This window comes from Mus pahari, chromosome 10, assembly GCF_900095145.1.
Source record: "Mus pahari chromosome 10, PAHARI_EIJ_v1.1, whole genome shotgun sequence".
Classification (NCBI taxonomy): Eukaryota; Metazoa; Chordata; class Mammalia; order Rodentia; family Muridae; genus Mus; species Mus pahari.
This window is the reverse complement of record NC_034599.1, coordinates 98,501,597-98,521,916: the sequence shown is the minus strand read 5'-3', so window position 1 is coordinate 98,521,916 and position 20,320 is coordinate 98,501,597. Positions and strand designations below refer to the sequence as shown.

At 43.0% G+C, this 20,320-nt stretch overlaps 1 protein-coding gene across 1 annotated transcript in view; it reads left to right on the top strand.

Annotated features, from left to right (window-relative positions):
• Positions 1 to 20,320, top strand: part of Nek11 (NIMA related kinase 11) — a 181,319-nt gene that overhangs the window by 13,373 nt on the left and 147,626 nt on the right. The window contains 3 exon segments of the mRNA XM_021207830.1: positions 5,963 to 6,081; positions 16,498 to 16,562; positions 17,674 to 17,800. Coding sequence (XP_021063489.1) covers positions 5,963 to 6,081; positions 16,498 to 16,562; positions 17,674 to 17,800 — 311 coding nt within the window.

Here is a 20,320-nt window from a genome sequence, read left to right as displayed (position 1 = left end):
TTTATGTGTCTATTTATTGTTGTGTTTATATACATCCTTGTGTGCGTGTGCACATGCACAGGTCAGGAAAAAGTTTGGGGCATCCTAGGCTATCAGTCTGATTACTCCAGGGATGAAAACAGACCTTGCCTCAGAGTAATTTTCCTGGTTCCATTAGAAATTAGCAATCCCAGAAGCCCTCCTGACTCTGTTCCCCTTGGAGCTGGGGTTACAGGCATGAATGGGATACCCAGATTTTCCTGTGAACTAAGTGAATAGTTCCTGTGACTGCACAGCAAGCGCTCTTAACTGCAGAGCTGTCATTCCAGCCAGAAGTTTTCATTCATTGCATTTTACAACTGAAGATACAGAATCCTGGGTGGAATGACTTTCTGAAAATCATATGACTGGGTATTACTGATTTCTGGAGGACCAGGACTGGAACATTTGGGAGACTTCTCATTTTTCTAGCTTTCACTCACTTATGGACCGTATCTTTAAATAGTCTATATGTATATTATATATACAGGAAAACATATAACTCATTTTGTACACAAATACATATTTTAATGTAATGATTATTCCTTATTTACTTTAACAGAAGACTAGAGTAGTAGTCACAGCTCACAGCTCTGATGTTTCTTCAGGTACCATCACCTTCCACAGTCAGCTGTTTATAGGAGAAAGACATTCCTCCATGTTTATCACTTTGCTGTCAATTTAGTAGCTATCCTTCATGGTGTGGGCTCACATCAGACATCCAGTCATTAATCTGTATTCCTAAAAGGACCCCTGATGGAGGCAGCTGTCTTCAGAGAGCTTGGTCTCATCTGGACAGTACATGCCGACCCCTCCATTCAGAAAGAAATGATCCTCTCTTAATTCACCCTGTGCCTTCTATGAGTCTAGAGTCTAGTTCATTCAGTTTGAGAAGGCAAGTAATATGTCTCATATTTTTATACACCTGATCAATACATCATGGTATTTATAGTATCAAGAATTAAAATATTATCAGACATGATGCTACAAATTTGTAATCCCATCCCTTGGGAAGCAGAGGCAGGGGATCTCAAGTTTGAAGTCAGCCTGGGCTACAAGGTGAGTCTGTCCCCAGACAGACCATGAACATCGTTTGCTTTTTGTCTCTCCTTCTTTACCTTGTTTGAAGTATGAGATATACTTTGACCCTTTAACATGAAAATTGAAAAGTACCTCTGCTGTGTTGGGCAGGTGGGCGTGGGGGAATGAAGGGAGTGGGGGGAAATCTGCATCCCACCAGAGTTCCAGTGCTCTGGGTGGGCGGACATAGAAGACTGCTGCACGCTTTCCACGCGGCGCCGGGCACAGGGGTGGACAAGGGGCAGTCCTAGGTAACAGGTTCTCAGTTTCAGGCATCTCAGACACCACTGGACACTGCAGAAGAGCTGAGAACAAAATGGGGCCCCGGGGTGGGGGTGGGGGCTCAGTGTCAGCCCAGGGGCTGAAGGGAGGAGAGGGCAGGGGGAGATGGGACGCTGGGTGGTTCCTGGCCGTGGCTGGAGCACAGGAAGGGAGGTTAGACGGGCTCTTTAGGGGAAAGCCTATCCCATCTTTCAAGCACGTTGGGCCTTGATGAGCAGAGACTCTCTATGGTTTTAGAGCTTTATTGTAGAGAGGCAGGGGGAAAGAGAGAGGAGGGAAGAGGCAGGGAGGAGTGCTAGAGATGAGAGTAAGAAAGGTGAGAGCTTAAGGAGAGAGGAGGGGCCAAGCAGCTATCTGGCTATTGTCAGGTAACTGGGGGGGGGTGGAGTCTAGCCAGAAGGCCAGAAGCTTGGGGCTTTATCTGCATGATTGATAGTCACACACCTCTCCTGTGGGGGGCAGTAACTTCAACAGGAGCCAGGGGTCCAGGAGACATGATCGAACACCTTCTGTCCCATGTAGGTGGAAATCACCACCCATTGACTGTCTGGGGTTCCAGACCTTTGCTAGCCTGGAGACCAGGCTGTTTGTGTGCAGCCCACTCTCCCACACTGCTGGTGTATTTGAAGTGTGTGTTCCCCAAAAACTGTCACTAGCATTCCCTAAGTGATTTGAGAAGTCTGTATACAGGAAGAGAGGAAAGAAGATTGTGTCTCAAAAATGAACTACGACAACCAATTTTCATTGAATTTTAGTTACAAGAAATTAATTCATAGCCGGGCATGGTGGCACACGCCTTCAATCCCAGCACTCGGGAGGCAGAGGCAGAGGTAGGTGGATTTCTGAGTTTGAGGCCAACCTGGTCTACAAAGTGAGTTACAGGACAGCCAGGGCTACACAGAGAAACTCTGTATTGAAAGAAAAAAAATTAATTCATATGCAATAATTCACAAACTTAGCACAAAACATAATATTTGAGGCATGGTGTTAGTTGGCCTATGGCTTTATAGCAATATAAAAGTTAAAACATCAAAATAATTAACATCTTCTTAAATAGGATTTTTAAGATTTACTTACTTATTTTATGCATGTGAGCACACTGTAGCTGTACAGATGGCTGTGACCGTCATGTGGCTGCCGGGATAGAACTTCAGGGCCTCTGCTCACTCCAGCCCCGCTTGTTACCAAATAGTTTATTTTAAAACTTTATAGATTATAAGCATTATTTTATACTGAGATAAAAAACCCCAAGTTCTGCTGCTTTATTTTCTCAGTAGGATGAACACACTAACTTTATCAGACATTATAGACAAAAAAGATTCCTGATTAAGCCCTAGGGATGTCATTTGTGTTATCAATCATCAGGCTTCATAAGAGGACATTTTTCAGTAGCTATTTAAAATTAGGTTGTCTGTCTTTGCTTTAGAAAGCACAATGCGGCTTGACATTTCCTCGTGTTTAATGTACTCTATCGCAGAGAGCTTGCAGAACATGGCAGTGCAGTGGCAGAGGATAGCTTTCCTAGCTCCCTCCATCTGTCATAGGCTTTTAAAAAACCATTATTAAATTATTCCTATTCAACCGTGCTTTTTTCAAGGACCTTTGGAATATTTGTACTTCTGGGTAGAATGTTCCCATGACGGAGTAGGGTTTAAGCCTGTGGCCCGTTTATGCTACTGCCTAGTACTGCTTCTCAAACTGTCGTCATGGAACAGCTCCAGGGGTACCTGGGATGCATGCTAAAAACATATTCTCAGACTAGGGGTGGGGGGGATGAGTTGGTGGCTAAAACACTGGGCATGTCAGTGTGAGGACTTGCATCCTCAGCACCTAAGTAAATGCCAGGTGGGTGCTGTGGCCTCTCTGGAATCCCAGTGCAAAGTCATCAGATCCCTGAACCAAGCTTGTGAGCAGACTAGTGTGAGCTTTGAGTTAAGGTGCCCTCAGCGAGCAAAATGGCAAGCAGTAAAGGAAGGCTCCTGAAGTCAGTCACATGGATACACATCTGGTGCATACATCCCCAACATGTGTCTATATACATATGACTATGCACATGCACATACATATGAATATATACACATGCACAAAAATGAAAATAAAACATATTCTTATCCTTACTTGCAGAATCAAATTGTGCATTTTAAGAAAGCCAGTTACTTGCTTGATTTGGAAGTGTATCAGGCAAATACTTATTTCTTTTTTTTTTAGTTTCATAATATTTTTATTGATTGTTTAAGAATGTCACATTATGAATCCTGAGCAACCTCACTTCCCAGTCCTTCAGGGTCCACTCCCACCCTACTGCTGGGACCCACCCCCATATCCTGACTGAAACATCATCAAACTCCTGGTGGCCAGCCCCTTAAAGAAGACCAAGTCCTTCCCCACGCCTGTTCCCTCAACTAGAAAGGGCAAGGACAAGTTTGTTCATTGAAGATGTGACAGCTTTGAAGAAGCAGTACTATGAGATATCAACTCAATGAGTTAATAAGGGACAGTCTTTTCATTTTAAAATGGAGGAGTAGGGCGGGCTGATAGTCCATGCTCCTTGTGGCCTAGAAGGGGTCCTTTTGTCTGTCCATCCTTTGAACACTTCCACTTTACTGTGTGTGGGCTTCTGAGAAGATTCTCTTTGGTCTTTCAAAGTAGTTACAAGTGCTTTGATTGACAGACTTGAAAATGGATTAATTTTTAAAGAATCAAATCCTTTGGGGATTTAAGCTTGTCCCTGGCAATCAAAGGTGGTGTTTGGGACACTGTAGATGAGTGTTTTCAGTTCTTCAAGGCCTCAGGGTTTCACAGTCTGTCTAATGCTGGCTAATTGGGATGTGGAATGAAGGGACACCATTAATCTACCAAGGGAGGATATGGGCTGTAGATTTTCAAAACCTTAGAAGTTCACATCAAGGTTTTCCATGTAACTTTTGAGAGGTGACATTAGTGAAGGAAATGGACCAAGGAAGGATCACATTAATATTGGCTCAGCTTCAAGCCCTGTTGCCTTTTCTTGGTTTGTTTTAGTGAGAAAAATCATCATTAAATGTTTCTCAAAGACAAAGTTGAGAAAACCAAAACCTTGGAGTATATAATAAGAACACATGACATTTTATGAAACACACTGGATTTTGCTTAGATGATAAGTTGTGAAAAAGAAAGAAATGCTCCCCACACTGCCGAGGTAAAATCAGGCTGCCACAGAAGTTTCTTTCTTTCTTTGTGAGAGCAAAGCACAATGTTTGTCATCATTTGTGGATGACTTGCCCACCTCAGCCACATCCTCAGGACATCATCCCCAGAGTGCTTGTTAAAGAATATGGTGGATCCATGGTCACTGCGAAACAACAAGACTTTCCTTCTCAGAGAGGAATTTAAAAATGAGGATCAAAAGATACGGAGGGTAACTTAAGACTAAGATCTTGGGTTTAGGTTTTTGGTGTCTTACTTTCAAGCTGACTGAATAGCCTCGTGTTTAATAGTTGTACAGTAAGAACTGATGGCATTTCTTCTTACGATTTTACCCAGACAACAAAGGGAGGCTTGTGTAGCTCCTGAGACTTCACTTTCAGGCCTCCTGTTTCCAGGGCTTATTTTACTAACTTACTCCTCAATAGTATAAATAGTCCTTCAGATGGGAATATAAAAGCTGACAACGTAGTAGCTATGGGTTCTGTTTTGTCTGAATGGGCTTCTTACATCCTTAGGATATCATGATAATAGACTAGCAAAAACATTGTGTAGTACTTACAGAAATACTGTGACAGCACAGTTCTCAGGCTGTGGCAGAACCCCGGGACATGCCAGAGTTAGAAAGTGAGCATTGGACAGGCACACTTGGAGAAGGAGAAGGGAACTGGTCTCTCTTTCTTGTTCTTGCCAAGAGTCAAATACTAATTCACTGTATTTTTAATTCCAAGAATCTTTGATCTCCTTGGCCTAGAAAATCCAACAAGGAAGGAAGTTTCATCAGGGCTGCGTGTGAATGCTTGATATGCTTTTGACTTGTTATTTCTTAATTTGGAAAGACAAAATGCTAAGCAAATATTTGCATATTGCACTGAAAGGAAATTTAAAAACTGCATTATGAGCAGTCAGTCCGTTAGCTGCATGTTGTTTTGATTACAAGTTCTCTCTCCTGGTTGCCTGGAAGTACCTTTGCTCTGCATTGAGGAGGACTCTGCCATAGTCTGTGTGGCTTCCTTTTCATCTTAGCTCCCAGGGCGTGGCAGGTCCCTCTTGCCTGTGTGCCATTGATCCTGTTCTTCACATTCTGCAAAGAGCATTTTTTTCTTGCTCTTTTTCTGCTGAGAACACGTATGAAACAATCTCCAGTCCTCCTGTGTTTTAATGTAAAAAGGTGAGGCGTAATGGTTCTCTCAGAGAATTCAGCACTTAGCATTTTGTTTTCTATGGTAGTTAAAGGATACTAAGAGATACCATCATCTGAGTCACATCAGACACTGCCAGGCAAATCGAGACATTCATGGTTGTCAGCTTCTGGCCTTGATTTTAATTACTGTAGAGAGAACTTGGTATTAACATTTTACATGCCAAAGTTATAAAAGATTATGTTATTTTGTTTCAGGGCCGAGATCTGGACTATAAAATTCAGGAATATAAAGAAGCTGGGAAAGTCTTCCCTGAAAACCAGATAGTAGAATGGTTTATCCAGTTGCTGCTTGGAGTTGATTATATGCATGAGAGGTACGTAGATTTGCTTCTGGGGGCAGGGTATATATTTTTTAGCTCTCATGTCTGAACTTGAAAGGTGAATATTTTTGATTGATTGGAAAGCAAATACACCCAGATGATGAATGGCCACGGTCAGACCTCTGCAATATTTTATAATAAGATTTTTATCCTTGAGGAAACTGTGGAATAATTATTTACCCACAGAGCATTTATATTAGTTGTGTGTGTGTGAGTGCAGTTGTGTGCATGCCACAGTTTGGGTGTGGAGGACAGCAGGTGGTGTTGGCCTTTGCCTTTTACCTTGTCTGAGCCTTGGTATCTCATCAGCTGGCCTCTGCCTCATCTCTCATCCTGCCAGAGGACTGCTCAGGTTACAGCAGGAATTTCCATATTCGGCCTTTAGCTTTTTTCCTGGTACTTGGAATTTGAATACAGTCTTCATGTTTGCCCAGTCATCACTACCCACTGAGCCATGTCTGCAATCACCACCTCTTTTTTCTTTGTAGTTCTGGAAGCCAAGTTGATCTTCAGTGTAGCAGAAACTGTACTGAACTCGGTACCCTATGTAACTATCTCCCGTGAATTAAAGCTGATAGTTAGACATCTTCACCAGACCATGACAGATGTTTTGATATAAATATTAGCTAGCAGTCCAAGTGTATCCTCTGAGTTTCAGTTGTCTGCCATTTTTGTTTACCCAATTTGCCTCAACAATACGGTTTAAAGTATTGCAAATGTTTTAACAATACATTTAAACCATCTTTTCAGATGTGAAGGTGTTAAGTATTTTTAGATCCATCAAATGGCACGAATGCATTTGAAGCAATAGGCTCTCAAAGGGGGTGGCCAAGGCAGCCTCGCTGCAGGAGTGAGCAGGACACCTGGGGACGGCGGCATCTTCAGTGAAAATGATACTCCTAGGGCACACCAAGGCCTGGCAGTCAGGGGTCTCACAGCTTTAGTGTGTCACCTGTGCTTTCTGATAGCATAAAAAGTAATCAGATTCCCTTGCACTTGGCCATGTATCTCCTGAAACACATGCTGGATGACACAGATAGTGGCTGATTCAGTGTGACTCCCAACAGTTTCTGTAGTGATGTCCTGAGATGGCGATGAAATATCACATAATCTTTAATAAACAGCCCGGAGCTGCGGGGTGTCGGCTCGTGCGCTTGCACACTCGTGCTGCCGGTATCTCTTTCCTTCCCTTCCTCTCTTCCTCACCCCTTCTGCCTGCCTTTCCTTTCTCACTGCTCATTACCAGATCGTTGGCTTATTGCATAAAGGACGTAATTATCTGGTTGACTTAAGATCCCAAATTTGCTCTTTTTATTCTTATTTTTCAGTTTTGTTAGTTTGTTTTCTACAGGATTACATAAGGCTATTCTCATGCCAGTATAAAATACACTCTGATCCCATTCCCCCACCATTTTTGATGTGCTTAAGATTACTTAGTGATAGTTAAATGAGTTTTAAAACAACCCCCAAAGGGAGCAGTACCGTTGTCAGTCTGTCAGTATTTACAGAGTCAGTCAGCGCATCTTCACATGTGGTTGCTACTGAATCTGTGGGTCTGAAATTCTAGTCCTCGTGATTCAGATGAAAAATGACAGTGTCTCCTAAGTATTATATTGTGGTCAATCATTATAAGCTTCTTAGGTATAGAGCAATGCTAATTTTATGTTTTAACTCACTTTATTCTTGTAATAGCAATAAACTAAAAATAAGTCCTAAGCTTAGAGAACCATTTGTTTGGTTTAAGTGGCAAGAACTCAGTGCCATGGCTGCAGGTCAGGAGGCTGCCCAGAATCACCGTCTCCACAGCTGCTCAGCATCTCTGAGCCTTGTTTCCACATTGGTAAAACAGTTGCAAGGATGAGACTGTCACTGCTCGCTCTATAGGACGCTAGGGAATCCACACTGCATTCTTTGCACTTAAGCAGCTTCTAGAACAGTGTTGTTTGTGCTCATAACTAAATACAGACATAAGGCACTGCTGGCAGATGGCTTTAACCTGCCGTCGCACGCAGATGTGTGGTTGACAAGGACCCAGAGCATTTGTCACATTATTTGTGGGGTGGCCATGCATAGAGATACTTTGGGGCAATGTGTGATAGAACTTTTTAAACTAAGTATGCAAATAGTTACTTTCCTTGTTGGTGGGCGGAGATCAGTGATGACCTTTATGATGTAGACCACAAGGATATATTCAGTAAGCTGCTGCAGACCTGCACTCATGTTATCTCTGGCACTATCACAGCGATCAAGTTACACAATCACACCAATGGGGAGGAAGGGTAAAGAAACAGTAGTATCTATTTTGGTTTTTGGCTTTTGGTTTTGTTTTTTTTTTTTTTTTCGAGACAGGGTTTCTCTGTGTAGCCCTGGCTGTCCTGGAACTCACTCTGTAGACCAGGCTGGCCTTGAACTCAGAAATCTGCCTGATTCTGCCTCCCAAGTGCTGGGATTAAAGGCATGTGCCACCGCTGCCCAGCAACCGTAGTATCTATATACACAGTGGGGCTTATTCAGACACCGTGGAGAACCACGTGTCATTTCAAGAAACTGGATGGAATCAGAGATAATCAAATCAAGTGGAATCACACTTAGGTAAATACCATACATTTTCTCTCATGTGCAGAATCTAGAGTTTATAAAAGTACATGAAAGTGGAGGGAGGCTATTGAGGGTCAGTGGGGAGAGAAAAGGGGAGAAGAGGGATAAGAATAACAAATTTCACCAGATGCAGGTGTGAAATTGTCACAATGGAATGCATTCTTTTGTAAAAATGATATGGACTAACAAACAAAATTTAAAAAGGAGAAATGAGGGCTGATCACTAGCAGGCATACAAACATGGCCACAGCAACCTTTTTAATGTAGTGGCTACTGCACTGTAAGGTCTGTAACTACCATGGAATGACTGGGTAAGCTGATAGTGAAATACTAGCCTATAGTAGAAAATAACACATAAGCAGTAATGTATGATCTAAATAACTCTTCAATATGCCATGTAGGATGAAAGGCAGGGGTAGATGGACACATACTGTTGTATGGTTTATTCAAATCCAAGTTCAAACCAAGGTGCATCTAACTGATGGTGAGTCACAGAACCACTTGCCTGTGGAGGAAACTTTACTATAGGAGGCTCAAAGAAACAGCCTGGGTACTGAGATAGCTCTGTATGTAAATTAGGGTTGAGGAATACATAGGTGACACATATGCACAACTGTGTTAAACTCAAGATTTATGCATTGAAGGGTGAATTGCAGAAGATGATGAGTGTCAAGAACAGTAGATGTATATATACTGTGTAGGAGATCAGAAAAGATATCATTCCACTCTAGACAATAAGGAATGTCATTTAATTTGACCTAGGGTAGGTTTTGAGTATGGTTAAAGATGGGTCAAGCACTTCCCAAGTTTAAGGGACAGAGTGACCAGAGAGAGAGAGAGAGAGAGAGAAAGGGAGAGAGAGAGGAGAGAGAGAGGTTGGTCAGCAGTCCATTTAGAGTGAATGATGAGTGGTTCTGTTGGGAAGGCTCTTGAGGTGAAGGCTTGACTAGAGATGTGGACAGAGAGAAGTTGGGGTCAACGAGGGCCTTGTTATGTAACACGGATAATCAATAAGGTAGGAGCTTTGTGAAGTTGTGACCAGAGCTTGCTTCAGGAAGCTCAGATGATGACTTATGGAAGAGAGAAGGGGTGGGAGAAAGTCAGGGAGAGAGGGTGGGAGAGACAGAGACAGAGAGACAGCAACACAGAGATGCACAGAGTGACACCGAAATAGGGAGAGCAGATGGGAGCTAAGTTATGAATCCGAAACCTTTCGTACTGTGAGGTTACAAGAACCGAGGCAAAATGGCAGCAGCAGGGAATATCTGTTTGGGGGGGGGGGTGCGGATATAATGAGTTTGGTGAGCTGTAATGACTGAACTTGAAATTAAGTAAGTATGTTAAATATGATAGAAAGTCAAAGGCAGGTTCTTGGGCTGGAGAGCAAGGTGAAATACTCATGTGCTATTCTTGAGGATCCCCAGGGCCATTGGAGATGGGTATCAAAGATAAACTTGAGGTTTGGGTCTGGAAGCATGAGGGACTGGAAACAATCACGCTGAGATTAACAGTGAATATGGGAGGCAGAATGTGGAGGAGGGTGGTGAGAGGAATTTGAAGTGAGTCTTGGGGAAGCACAGGGGCTTTCATTTGTTTGGATTGTATTAAAGTACTGAAACCCAGATTGGGGCATAGTTTGCTTAGAAGCTGTGGTGGTTTGAATGAGAAGGCTCCTGATAAGCTCATATATTTAAATGCTTGGTCCCCAGTTGGTGGAACTGTTTGGGAAGGATTAGGAACCGTGACCTTCTTGGAGGAAGTATGTCACTGGGAGTATGCTCTGAAGTTTCAAAAGCTCATGCCACTCTCAGTTAACTCTCTGCCTTATGATTGTATTTTGAGGTGTGAGCTGTCAGTTACAGGTCCAACACCATGCTCACCTGCCTGCTAGCCTGCTCCCCATTATGATGGTCATGGACTCTAGTCATCTGGAACTGTGATTCCCAATCAAATGCTTCCTTTTATACTAGTTGTCTTGGTCATGGTGTCTTAGCACAACAGCAATTAGAAAGTCACTCTGATGGGAGAGGAGCTCAGGAGTCAGAAACCAGTGTGTCAGGAAAGGATGGGGGGGGCTGAAACCAGTGTGTCAGGAAAGGATGGCGGGGGGGGGGGGGCGGGGGAAGCCCGTGGAGGGACTCAGAGGCAGTTCTCTTCCACCCACACTTTAGGTCTTAGATTACATTTTGTGCAGTTTTCTGGAAATTGTTCATAAATTCCTGACTACATGTAACTCTTATTTTTAACATTATTTATGAGTTTCCTATTGAATTATTTTATAGTTTTGGAACTTTTGGTTTGAATAGGAAAGACAAATAGCTCCACCTTAATGCAGTCTCAGAGGATTTTGTTTTGTTAGTTTGTTTGGCTGTTCTAGTGAACTGAGCGCAGGGTCTCGCTAGACAAGTACTCAGCTGTGTTCTTAGCCCTTGGAGTAACTTTCCTTTGTTAGAGACAGAGTTCCCTGTGTAGGAAGTCCTGGCCTCAAGCCTCCGTTCCCCAAGTGGGGACTGTAGGCAAGTACCCTAGCACCTGTCTTCAGACTGGCTCTTAAATGAGGCAATGCTGTGTCATTTTTCCACTTCATTAATATATAATAGGCTCTTTTATCGGTTTTCAACATTTAGTTAATTACAGGCCCAAGACACATTTCCTTTAGAAAATAAACTTGTCTGTTTTAAAAATGGGTAAAACCCCAAAGGAAGTTTTAAAAGCATGTTATGTAAGCAACTAAAACTTGTGATGTTAGAAGCCAGAATACTGACTATTCATAGTTGAGCAGCAGTTGCCTGAGTCTGTGATGCTCAAGCTTATTTCTGTAAAGGTGCTCAGGATGCTTGGGTTCCGTACCTTCCATGTCGGTAGCTGAGGGATGTGGGAGATCCTGCAAGTCTACTCTATGCCTCTGTTCATCCTGCTACCAAGCCTGAGGATCAGCTCCTGCCAAGACTTTGCTCCTGACTGAGGGGGGAGTTAGAGGGCCATTCAGTGCTCCTCAGACACAGTGGCTACTACCCTGTCCGCTCATGTCCAATGGCCACAGCAAGTCACATGGACAGAGCAGTGACAGAGGGGTGGAGATGCCCTCACCTCCCCAAAAAAGTATTCATTGCAAGGCAGAAACTACTTGACTATTTAGGTGCAAGAACACAGCACATACACACAGTATTTTTCTCTGCTTTGAAATTTTTCCAGCTATCACCAATTAGAATGGATCTATGGACATTGCTTATGCTTCCCCTGTGTTCTGTTTTATCTGTTGGTGTATTTTGAAAAGTACAGAGATTGTCTACATGTTAATTTGGAGGATTACATTGGAAGCACACATGCACGTGAGAGGTTAGACTTGCTACCTTCATAGCCAATGCCTCAATGCAAATGTTGGTTAATTTTATGACCACTGGAATGAGCAGCGGGACACCCAGTGTAAAATGCTGCTTCTGGGTAAGTCTATGAGAATCTGTGTGTGAAAGATTTGGCCCTCGAAGTAGTAAAATAGGTTCCTTCCCATCGTGAGTGGGTATTGTGCCACCCACTGAAGGAAGGAGGAATGTGCCCCCCTTTCCGGATTCTGACCGTGGACAGGGGTTCACATGCTGGCTTCCCTGGGGCCCAGGCCTCAGGTACAGGCTCACACCCCTAGCTTTCCCGGGCCTCTAGCCTACTGATGCAGGTGACAGGTCTTCAGTGCATCAGTCAGTTCTCAGTTTTGTTTGTGTGGAGAACCCTGAGAAATCCAGTATTCTAGAGACGACAAAGACGATGGTAGAGAAAGTAAGATGGGCAGGGGACAGGTGAAAGGAAGAATGGGCTCTCTCCTTTGGGAGGAAGGTTCATGTACTGTGCTTTAACTTAGGTTGTTGTTAGCTGTGGAATCCTTGGAGGCTGCAGCATATGGCAGGTACGTAACTGAGACTGTTGAAGCCTGGGAACATTCACAGCTCACTCAGCTGTCTCAGAGCGATGTACACAACTTCTTCCTGTTGGGGTGTGAAGCTTATTGGCTAGCCCCTGTTTCTCAAGGGAAAATGGAGCAGCCCCTCACAGAGTGCTCAGACTTGGGGGTCTTGAAATGTCATTGATGTTAGTGCTTCCCCACAGTGGGAGAGACAGGCTGGTGCACGTTCCCTAAGGTAGCTTTGTTATCACCTAGCTACCCACACATTTCCTGAAGGTGGCTTTGTCACCACCTAGCTACATTTCTCAGCCAGCTTGCAGAAACGTGGTAAGGTATCTAGATGAGTGTCTAAAATGTGGCATAGAGAATTCATATCCTGGGGAGGGCACCCGCTTTGGAATCACATAGTATATTTGACTGAGGCAGGAGGTGACCTTCAGGACTTTGGAAGATGGAAATGCTGAGCTGACTGTGGTGTCCAGTATCGTTTGAGCTCCTCCCAACCCCCATGTCCTCTTCTTGAGGATGTCCTGTCGTCAGTTCTGGTCAGTGCATTTCCACACCAAGTCAAGCAGACTTCTGATGTGTCGGCTATAGCAGGGAGCTTAGAAGGACTTAACCTGAACCTCTTGACTCCAACACAAGGCTCATAATCAAGGAGGCCTTGGAGCTCAGGATGGGGTCGAATGGCCGAGAAAGGAACTGGGCCTTTTCAAGCTGAGCATCATGAAGGAGTCAGTGGGTGGGTGGGGCCTCTGAGAAGAAGAGTTCACAGTGCACAGTGAGACCCTGCCAAGTGAAAGTCCTGAAGGGAGGGGCTAAGGTGTCAGAGACGATCTACCTAGGGCTTAAGGGGAGGTAAAGGATAAATTGTGCCTTCTCTGCAATCTAGCTTTATACTGGCTTTCTGCCTTTATAGACTGTTCTTCACCCCAGGAGATGATCTGGAGGCTAGGGGATGGGGGGGGCAGGGAAGTGGGGAGATGGGGAGATGGAGATAGGAACCCTAACATAAATTTGGCTACAAACAAGCTGTTGCTAAATGTTTACCCAACACTTGAGTGTCATGGTCCAGAAAGGAGTGGAGTGTTCCACTTCTGTAGATAATATGTGGCGGTTAGTGGATGGAGAACTATTAGAGATACTTTGAGATTTCTAGCGAAAAAAAATTGAACAGTCTGCTGTTTGTTACCTTGTTATTTCCCGGATTTTAAAAATATAGTTTTAGAGGGATTGCTATTGTTAGCCCACTATATGCTAAGACTTTTTATTACAGGATCCATTTTGCTTACTGTAACTACGAGGTCAGTAAATCACAATTTTACATTTTCCCCCATAGCTTGACAGCTGTCCTGTTACCTTAAACTTCGTGCTCCATCAACACAGAGACAGCCCACTGGAGACATGTTGGAATCTGTGTCCCAGCATATGCTGTGTCTTAGTCTAGAAACACACATAGTGCTAACTTACATATTTTGACTTTGTATATGAGGAATAATGATATATTACCATTTGTAACTCATTGCCTACCAGTCCAGTTATTGCTAGATAACTTTCTTGTAGGTGCTTTTATTTATCCTAATGTCCTCTGGCATGCCCCCCACGCCCCTAGATGATTATCACAACGCCAACCCCTTAGACTTTCTGACTCCTTGCCTGCTTACAACTCTAAGAGATCTGACTCTGCCCTGCCTCCTTGGAATCAATAGGGCCAGCATGAAGAAGCCTGCCTGAAGATTCCTTTATTTGCAAGTAACAGAAGTATCTCAATCAATAGAAAGGATTCTTTCGTTTGCTTTCCAGGAGGACAGGTTAGGAGTTGGTTAACTGAGCCGACTCAGCAGTGTCCTCTGGGGTTCAAGTTCTTCCTGCCTCTGGCCGAGGTATTCAGGCTTGTTCTCCTGCAGTTGTCAGGATGGCTGAAGCACTACCATGCTTTCCCCTTCTTAAGACAGTAGTCGAGGTCCAGAAAGTATACAGTCAGTCTCTCCCCCACATCCACGTACCCAGCATAAGAACAGTGAAATATCTTCTACAAGCTTTTGTTGTGTGACTTTTCTTGGGGAGATATGAACCAAGGTTTGTCCCAGTTGGGGTACTAGTAAGAGTTAGTGAGCCAGTGAGTTTGCTAAGGCTACTAATAAGATCATGGGTGACTAAAAGGCAGCGTCATCACTCAAAAGCCCACCCAACATGGCTGTTGACCCAGAAACTGCATCCTGGGAGCTCCCTGCACAACTTGTAGACCGCTGCACTGGACGGAGTCTCTCTACAGCATTTGCACACTGCATTATGCAACCTTGAGGAATTGCACGAGGCTTCTCAGGCTGGCTTCTTCTGCATTGCAGTAGGTATCTCATTTCTACCCTGTCCTTTCCTGGCTTGATAGCTCATTTCTTGTTAGTACCGAATGAACCACTACCCCCACCCATTGCCCAGATGTGCCAGTAGAATTTACTGTTTATTTACTGAAGGACATCTTGTTTGCCTCCATACTTGAGCCATGGTGAATAGAGCTAGTATAATAATGGAGGATTAGATGTGGATCTGTAACAATGTGTTCAGTGGGGTTAACTTAAGACATGTTTTAATTCTGAGTTTCTAATTTCAGTGCTTGCATTTTCTCTTAGAAATTCTGTTTGGCAATCTCCTTTGACAACATCCCCTCTTTGGTATTTCTACTTCAAGTTTTCTCTTGTACCCTTTGTGATGTTAAGCATTTAATATGTACTTAGAGTCTGTATCTTACTTGGTTGTCTGAAACATTCTGATATCATTGCACATTCTCTGCTGATTCTTAGCTTACCTTTGCTTCTGCCAGAGGGTGATAACAATTGAACAGAAAGTTTCATTCTCTTGGCTCAGGGTGTCTGTGATCACACAGCTATTGCATATCTGAATCCCTACTCTGAGTGAGTATTGTCTTTCTTTCAAGTGATAAGCTTCCTTTCTGAACTAGCAAAGACAAGTTTCCTGGGCCATCCCTTCACTGTCTGTATGAAACACACGTGCTAGACTTAAGGATGCGTACCAGCACCATCTGTCCCTGATACACAGACTTTGCCTTCTGCTGTGACCATGTATAGCCAGTCCACAGCTTTCTGAGACTTTCCCAAAGGCATCGAGGAGTCAGAACCTGTTGTCTACTCAGATTCTCAGTTTCTTTTCAGATGACCGCCCCCCAGGGACTTGCTGAATCATGGGCTCAGCTCTTGAGTGCCTACTTGTGAACTTTGTTTAGCATTTTGGGGCTCCCTATAGGAAAACATTTTCATGTTGTCTGGTTCTCTCAAATTCAGAAATAGAAGTCTTAATGGACGTTTCCCATACCTCTGTCATATAGCAAGAGCCAATAAGTATTTACAGATTAGCATCATCAGTGTTGTTGCCTTTACAAAGTGCAAACACTTTGGTAATAAGACAGTGTAATTTTTTGTGATACCTTGCCCATCAACTGAGGGAATGGTTACCAGATGTAGTGCTATGTAAACCATGCTACAAACTGTACAGCCTTGGCTACACAGAGAGCTCCGGACCAACCTGAGTTAAAAGACCTTATCTTACCTTATTCCAACAGCCATAGAGCAAACCAGCCAAACTAAATACTCCACATGCTCTGACTTTTTGAAGCAGATTTATAAAGCAAAGCCGAGTGTTCCATTCTCTCTAAAACCTCCACTTATGAACTCTTCTGTCCTTGGGGAAAGAAGAAATGCCCATGGCTTTGCAGCCTTTAAGCAGTGTAAGCTGGATATGTGAAAGGACACACACACACACACACACACACACACACACACACACACACGCACATATCCTTCCATATATAACCACATCTTTGACTTTTAATTGGATTTAGTTTTCTATTTTACATGACACATTATCATCTTTTTTTGTTTTGTTTTTTCCTTTTGCAGGAGGATACTTCATCGAGACTTGAAATCAAAGAATATATTTCTGAAAAATAATCTACTCAAAATCGGTAAGATGTTTTAAATGTCTGTTCTGCAGCTCCAAGCAAGTTTCTCTTCAGTGCTTCTGCAGCAAGCAGAAGTGTGCAGTTCAAGCTAGCATGGAAGTAGCCCAGCCCTGGCTTCTTTAGCCTTTGCAAATATTTGTTCTTACTTAGATGAGACCAACAAATCCTGGTTATTTTGTTTGTAGTTATCTGTTATAGATTGGAAGTATGAAACACTTGCTACTTGACTGGCTGATTTAACAGGCACACTTTGCAGTCCTGGGCTTTACCAGGCACTTTATAAGATGTAGGTCCCTCATGTTAAAAGTTTTTTATGATTTTTATGTGTATGGGCATTATGCTTATGTACGTTTGTGTACCACATGCACTCAGTATCCAAGGAGATTGGAGGGAGCATCAGATGCCCTAGACCTGGTGTTACAGCTTGCTTGTGAATTGTGGGTGCTGTGGATTGAATCTGGGTCCTCTGGAAGAGCAGCCAGTGAGGGCTCTTGACTACTAAGCCATCTCTCCAGGCCCCTCACTTACTTTATCAATAAGTAGAGGCCATACATAATTTAAATGGTGCTATAATGGCTTCATTAATATTTAACTCTTTAGAACTAAACTTGAGCTCAAATAGTTGTCTGTGCATCGCATAGGATATTCACGGGGAAATAGAGAATACAGGTACGTGACTAATTTGGAGAAGCCAGAGGATTCAAATTTCTATACATATAGCATGAATAGTTTAAATTTTTAAAAAAGTTCCCTTTGTTATAAAATGAGATCAAACTCTTCTCCTTGTAGGAGAATTTTCATGTCTTCACATCCAGTTCTTCCAAAACCTCTGTTGGTGATTACCAGACTTCAGTGGCCTAAGTTTCTATAATCCCAGAAATAAAGACTCTGAGGTTAGATAATTCACTTTCCTTATCAAGACTTCTTTCTCCTCTAAAGCACATATGCTTTAAGCTATTGACCACCATTATGTAATTTGAAACGTCCCTTGCCTTTCCCTTTAAAATGGTACACAGCACTGTATGATAGATGATGAAGTTACATCAGTTTTTGTTAATTTCTAGTGATGTTTTTGTTGCTTAAAATATTTACACCAATTAACCACAATTCCCAGGGGATTTTGGAGTTTCTCGGCTGCTAATGGGTTCATGTGAGCTGGCTACAACTCTAACCGGAACCCCCCATTATATGAGTCCCGAGGCCCTGAAACACCAAGGCTATGATGCCAAGTCTGACATCTGGTGAGTAGGTGGTGCTGGCCCCAGTGAGTTCCGCTGTCTGAGAGGTCTGTCTGTTCTGTGTTGGAGTTCATCTGCTCACTCCATCCACTCTGTCCCTTTTGGCATTGGAGTTGTTCTGCGGCCAGAGGGGCAAGAGTACATGCAGCTTGTTATACTCTGTGAAATACATTTCAGAGATTCTCTCTGTTCATAGATGAGTTGGCTGGTTGAGATTCTGTCGTTCCTGAACCACAGGGGAAAGTTCTTAATGTGGCCAAGACATTAAATTTTGATGTGCTTCAGCTAGCCTATTAAATAAAGCATTTGTAATCCTAAAGACCGTGCTTTATTTTATATTAAGGTTAACTCCCAGCTCTGTGGGGAATATGCTGCTTTTCTGCATTTTGAAAGAATTTTACTAAGATACTGGGTTTTGGGGTAGCCTACATTTACTACTTCCTGGGTTTGAGGTGATGGAGGCATCTGCGATTTTTTTCACTTCCATAGTGCTCTTGTATCCAGGAAGAGCTACGTGGGAAAAAGCCCTAGTCTGTCCTGCTGTAAGCAGCAGGCCTTACCCAGGGAATGCTGCTGTACTTTGAAAGGACCTTACATAATTTTCAGCATTCAAGAGTTGAAGGACAATCTAGTTGAGAGCTTGTTAATTAAGTAAATAATTATATGCAAATCAATGTTAAGTAGTTCTGAGCCTTCAAAGACAAGCAATGTAGAAGCATGTCCATTGGTTTTTAAAGATGAGAGGTAGAAAATGACCTTTTGTGTGGTCAGGGGAAACTGAGTCACCACAGAGCCATTGGCTTAGGGTACTTGTAAGAGCTGTTAATTCTCTGTTGACTTTGGAGCCTCCCATGGCAGAGACACTGTCAAGACTTGTTCTAGCTCTGACCTCGCACAGAAATCATATCCCTCATTTCAGCTCTGTGATTGTTCTGAGATTCTCTGCTGACTCTTGTTCTCGCCAGGATCCCTTGTCCCAGAGGTCCAATCCAGTTCACCTATCACTTTCTCTCATCCTTTCCCATGTGCACACCAAAGTTAAAAGAAAACTGGAATACAAAGCAGAAAGAAAAGAGGACAAAGGCATGCCACCAGGAACAACTTTCTTTACATTGTTTAACTGAGCACTCACTCCCAGCCCCACCCCCACCCCAGCTCTGTGCAGTCACCTAGAGATAAAGAAGAAACACTTGCCTCTCACTCCTGTGAAGTCCTTGTGAAGAACCTTGCTCCTTTGCTGATCCTTCTCCAGCTGAACTGTAGCAGTCCTGGGCTTTGCAATGGCGGCTATTAACTGCCTGCCTGCCTGCCTGCCTGCCTACCTACCTACCTACCTACTTTTCTTCATACTTAATCTAAAAAATATTATGGATTATAAAAATAGATTAAAATATATAATGTCTCTATGATTTAGGATTATGTTGTCTAAAGTTACTTCAATGTGCCATTTGATTAAGGGCATATGAGTTCAGGAAGCTGTCGTGTAAGTTCCAGGACTGCTCTCTGGCCATATGCCTGACTCCTTTACAGTGCATCTGCACCTGTTTGCCAGCTCAGGAGGATGGCTCCTAGGTCACTGAGGCAGGGGGACCCCAGGGGAGACAAAGCCACTTCTTCACTCCTTCTGTGCCCAGTCCACTTGTTTACAAATTGCTCCTTATATTACATGAGAAATTATAAGACTATCAAGCAGTGTTCCTGTGGTGTTTTGCAGCTACAAAAGTACCTGACACATGCAAAATCTATCCCAGCTTTAGACCAGCGCCCCTACTGTGATTATAAACTACTCAGCAAGTATGAGCTGAGAATGTATCATCATCTTGACCCCAAATAACCACTTTATTATGAATTTAGTAATTACTTTGCTTGTATCTAAATCAAAACAGGCTTATCTGGTAATGAAATTTCAGCTGCCAAACCTAAAGTGGAACGGATATCGGAGAACTATTAATTATAGTGGCAGATAGAGAAGTGTGGCAAGTGATCTCAGGGAGACACTCAGGAAAATTAGATTGCGTGAGGCTGAGAACCCATCTGTACCTCAGAGTGGGTGACATCTATGTCCTGAGGAATGTTTTCTGGGGACTGTGAGTACATATGAATAATTTATAGATGCTTTGCTTGAGTGTTAATAGTGGAAGATGCCATATTTATGATGCTTAAAAAGAATTAGTCTAATACTGATTACGGTTTCGTCTGTTAACACTTGCCCATATGCATCCTACCTTCCTTCTGTAATCTATTAGATCTTCCTGGATTTTATTATTTATAGCCTTCAAGTATAGGAAGTTGTTCTCAAAGGATGACTTGGTTCTAAAAGTTGATGAACACTTATTTGGAAAGTTACAATAATAAGGGCCACCAAGGACAATGCTTTGAATGCAGCTGGTGTGTGTAGTGTTTGCTAAAGAACGTTTTCTTCACAGTAGAAATATAAATATGACTTGTGTTCCTCAACCAGTTCTTCAAGCCAATCTAAACAATGAATAGTTAGCACATATATTTCAGATGAGAAAGGACAGT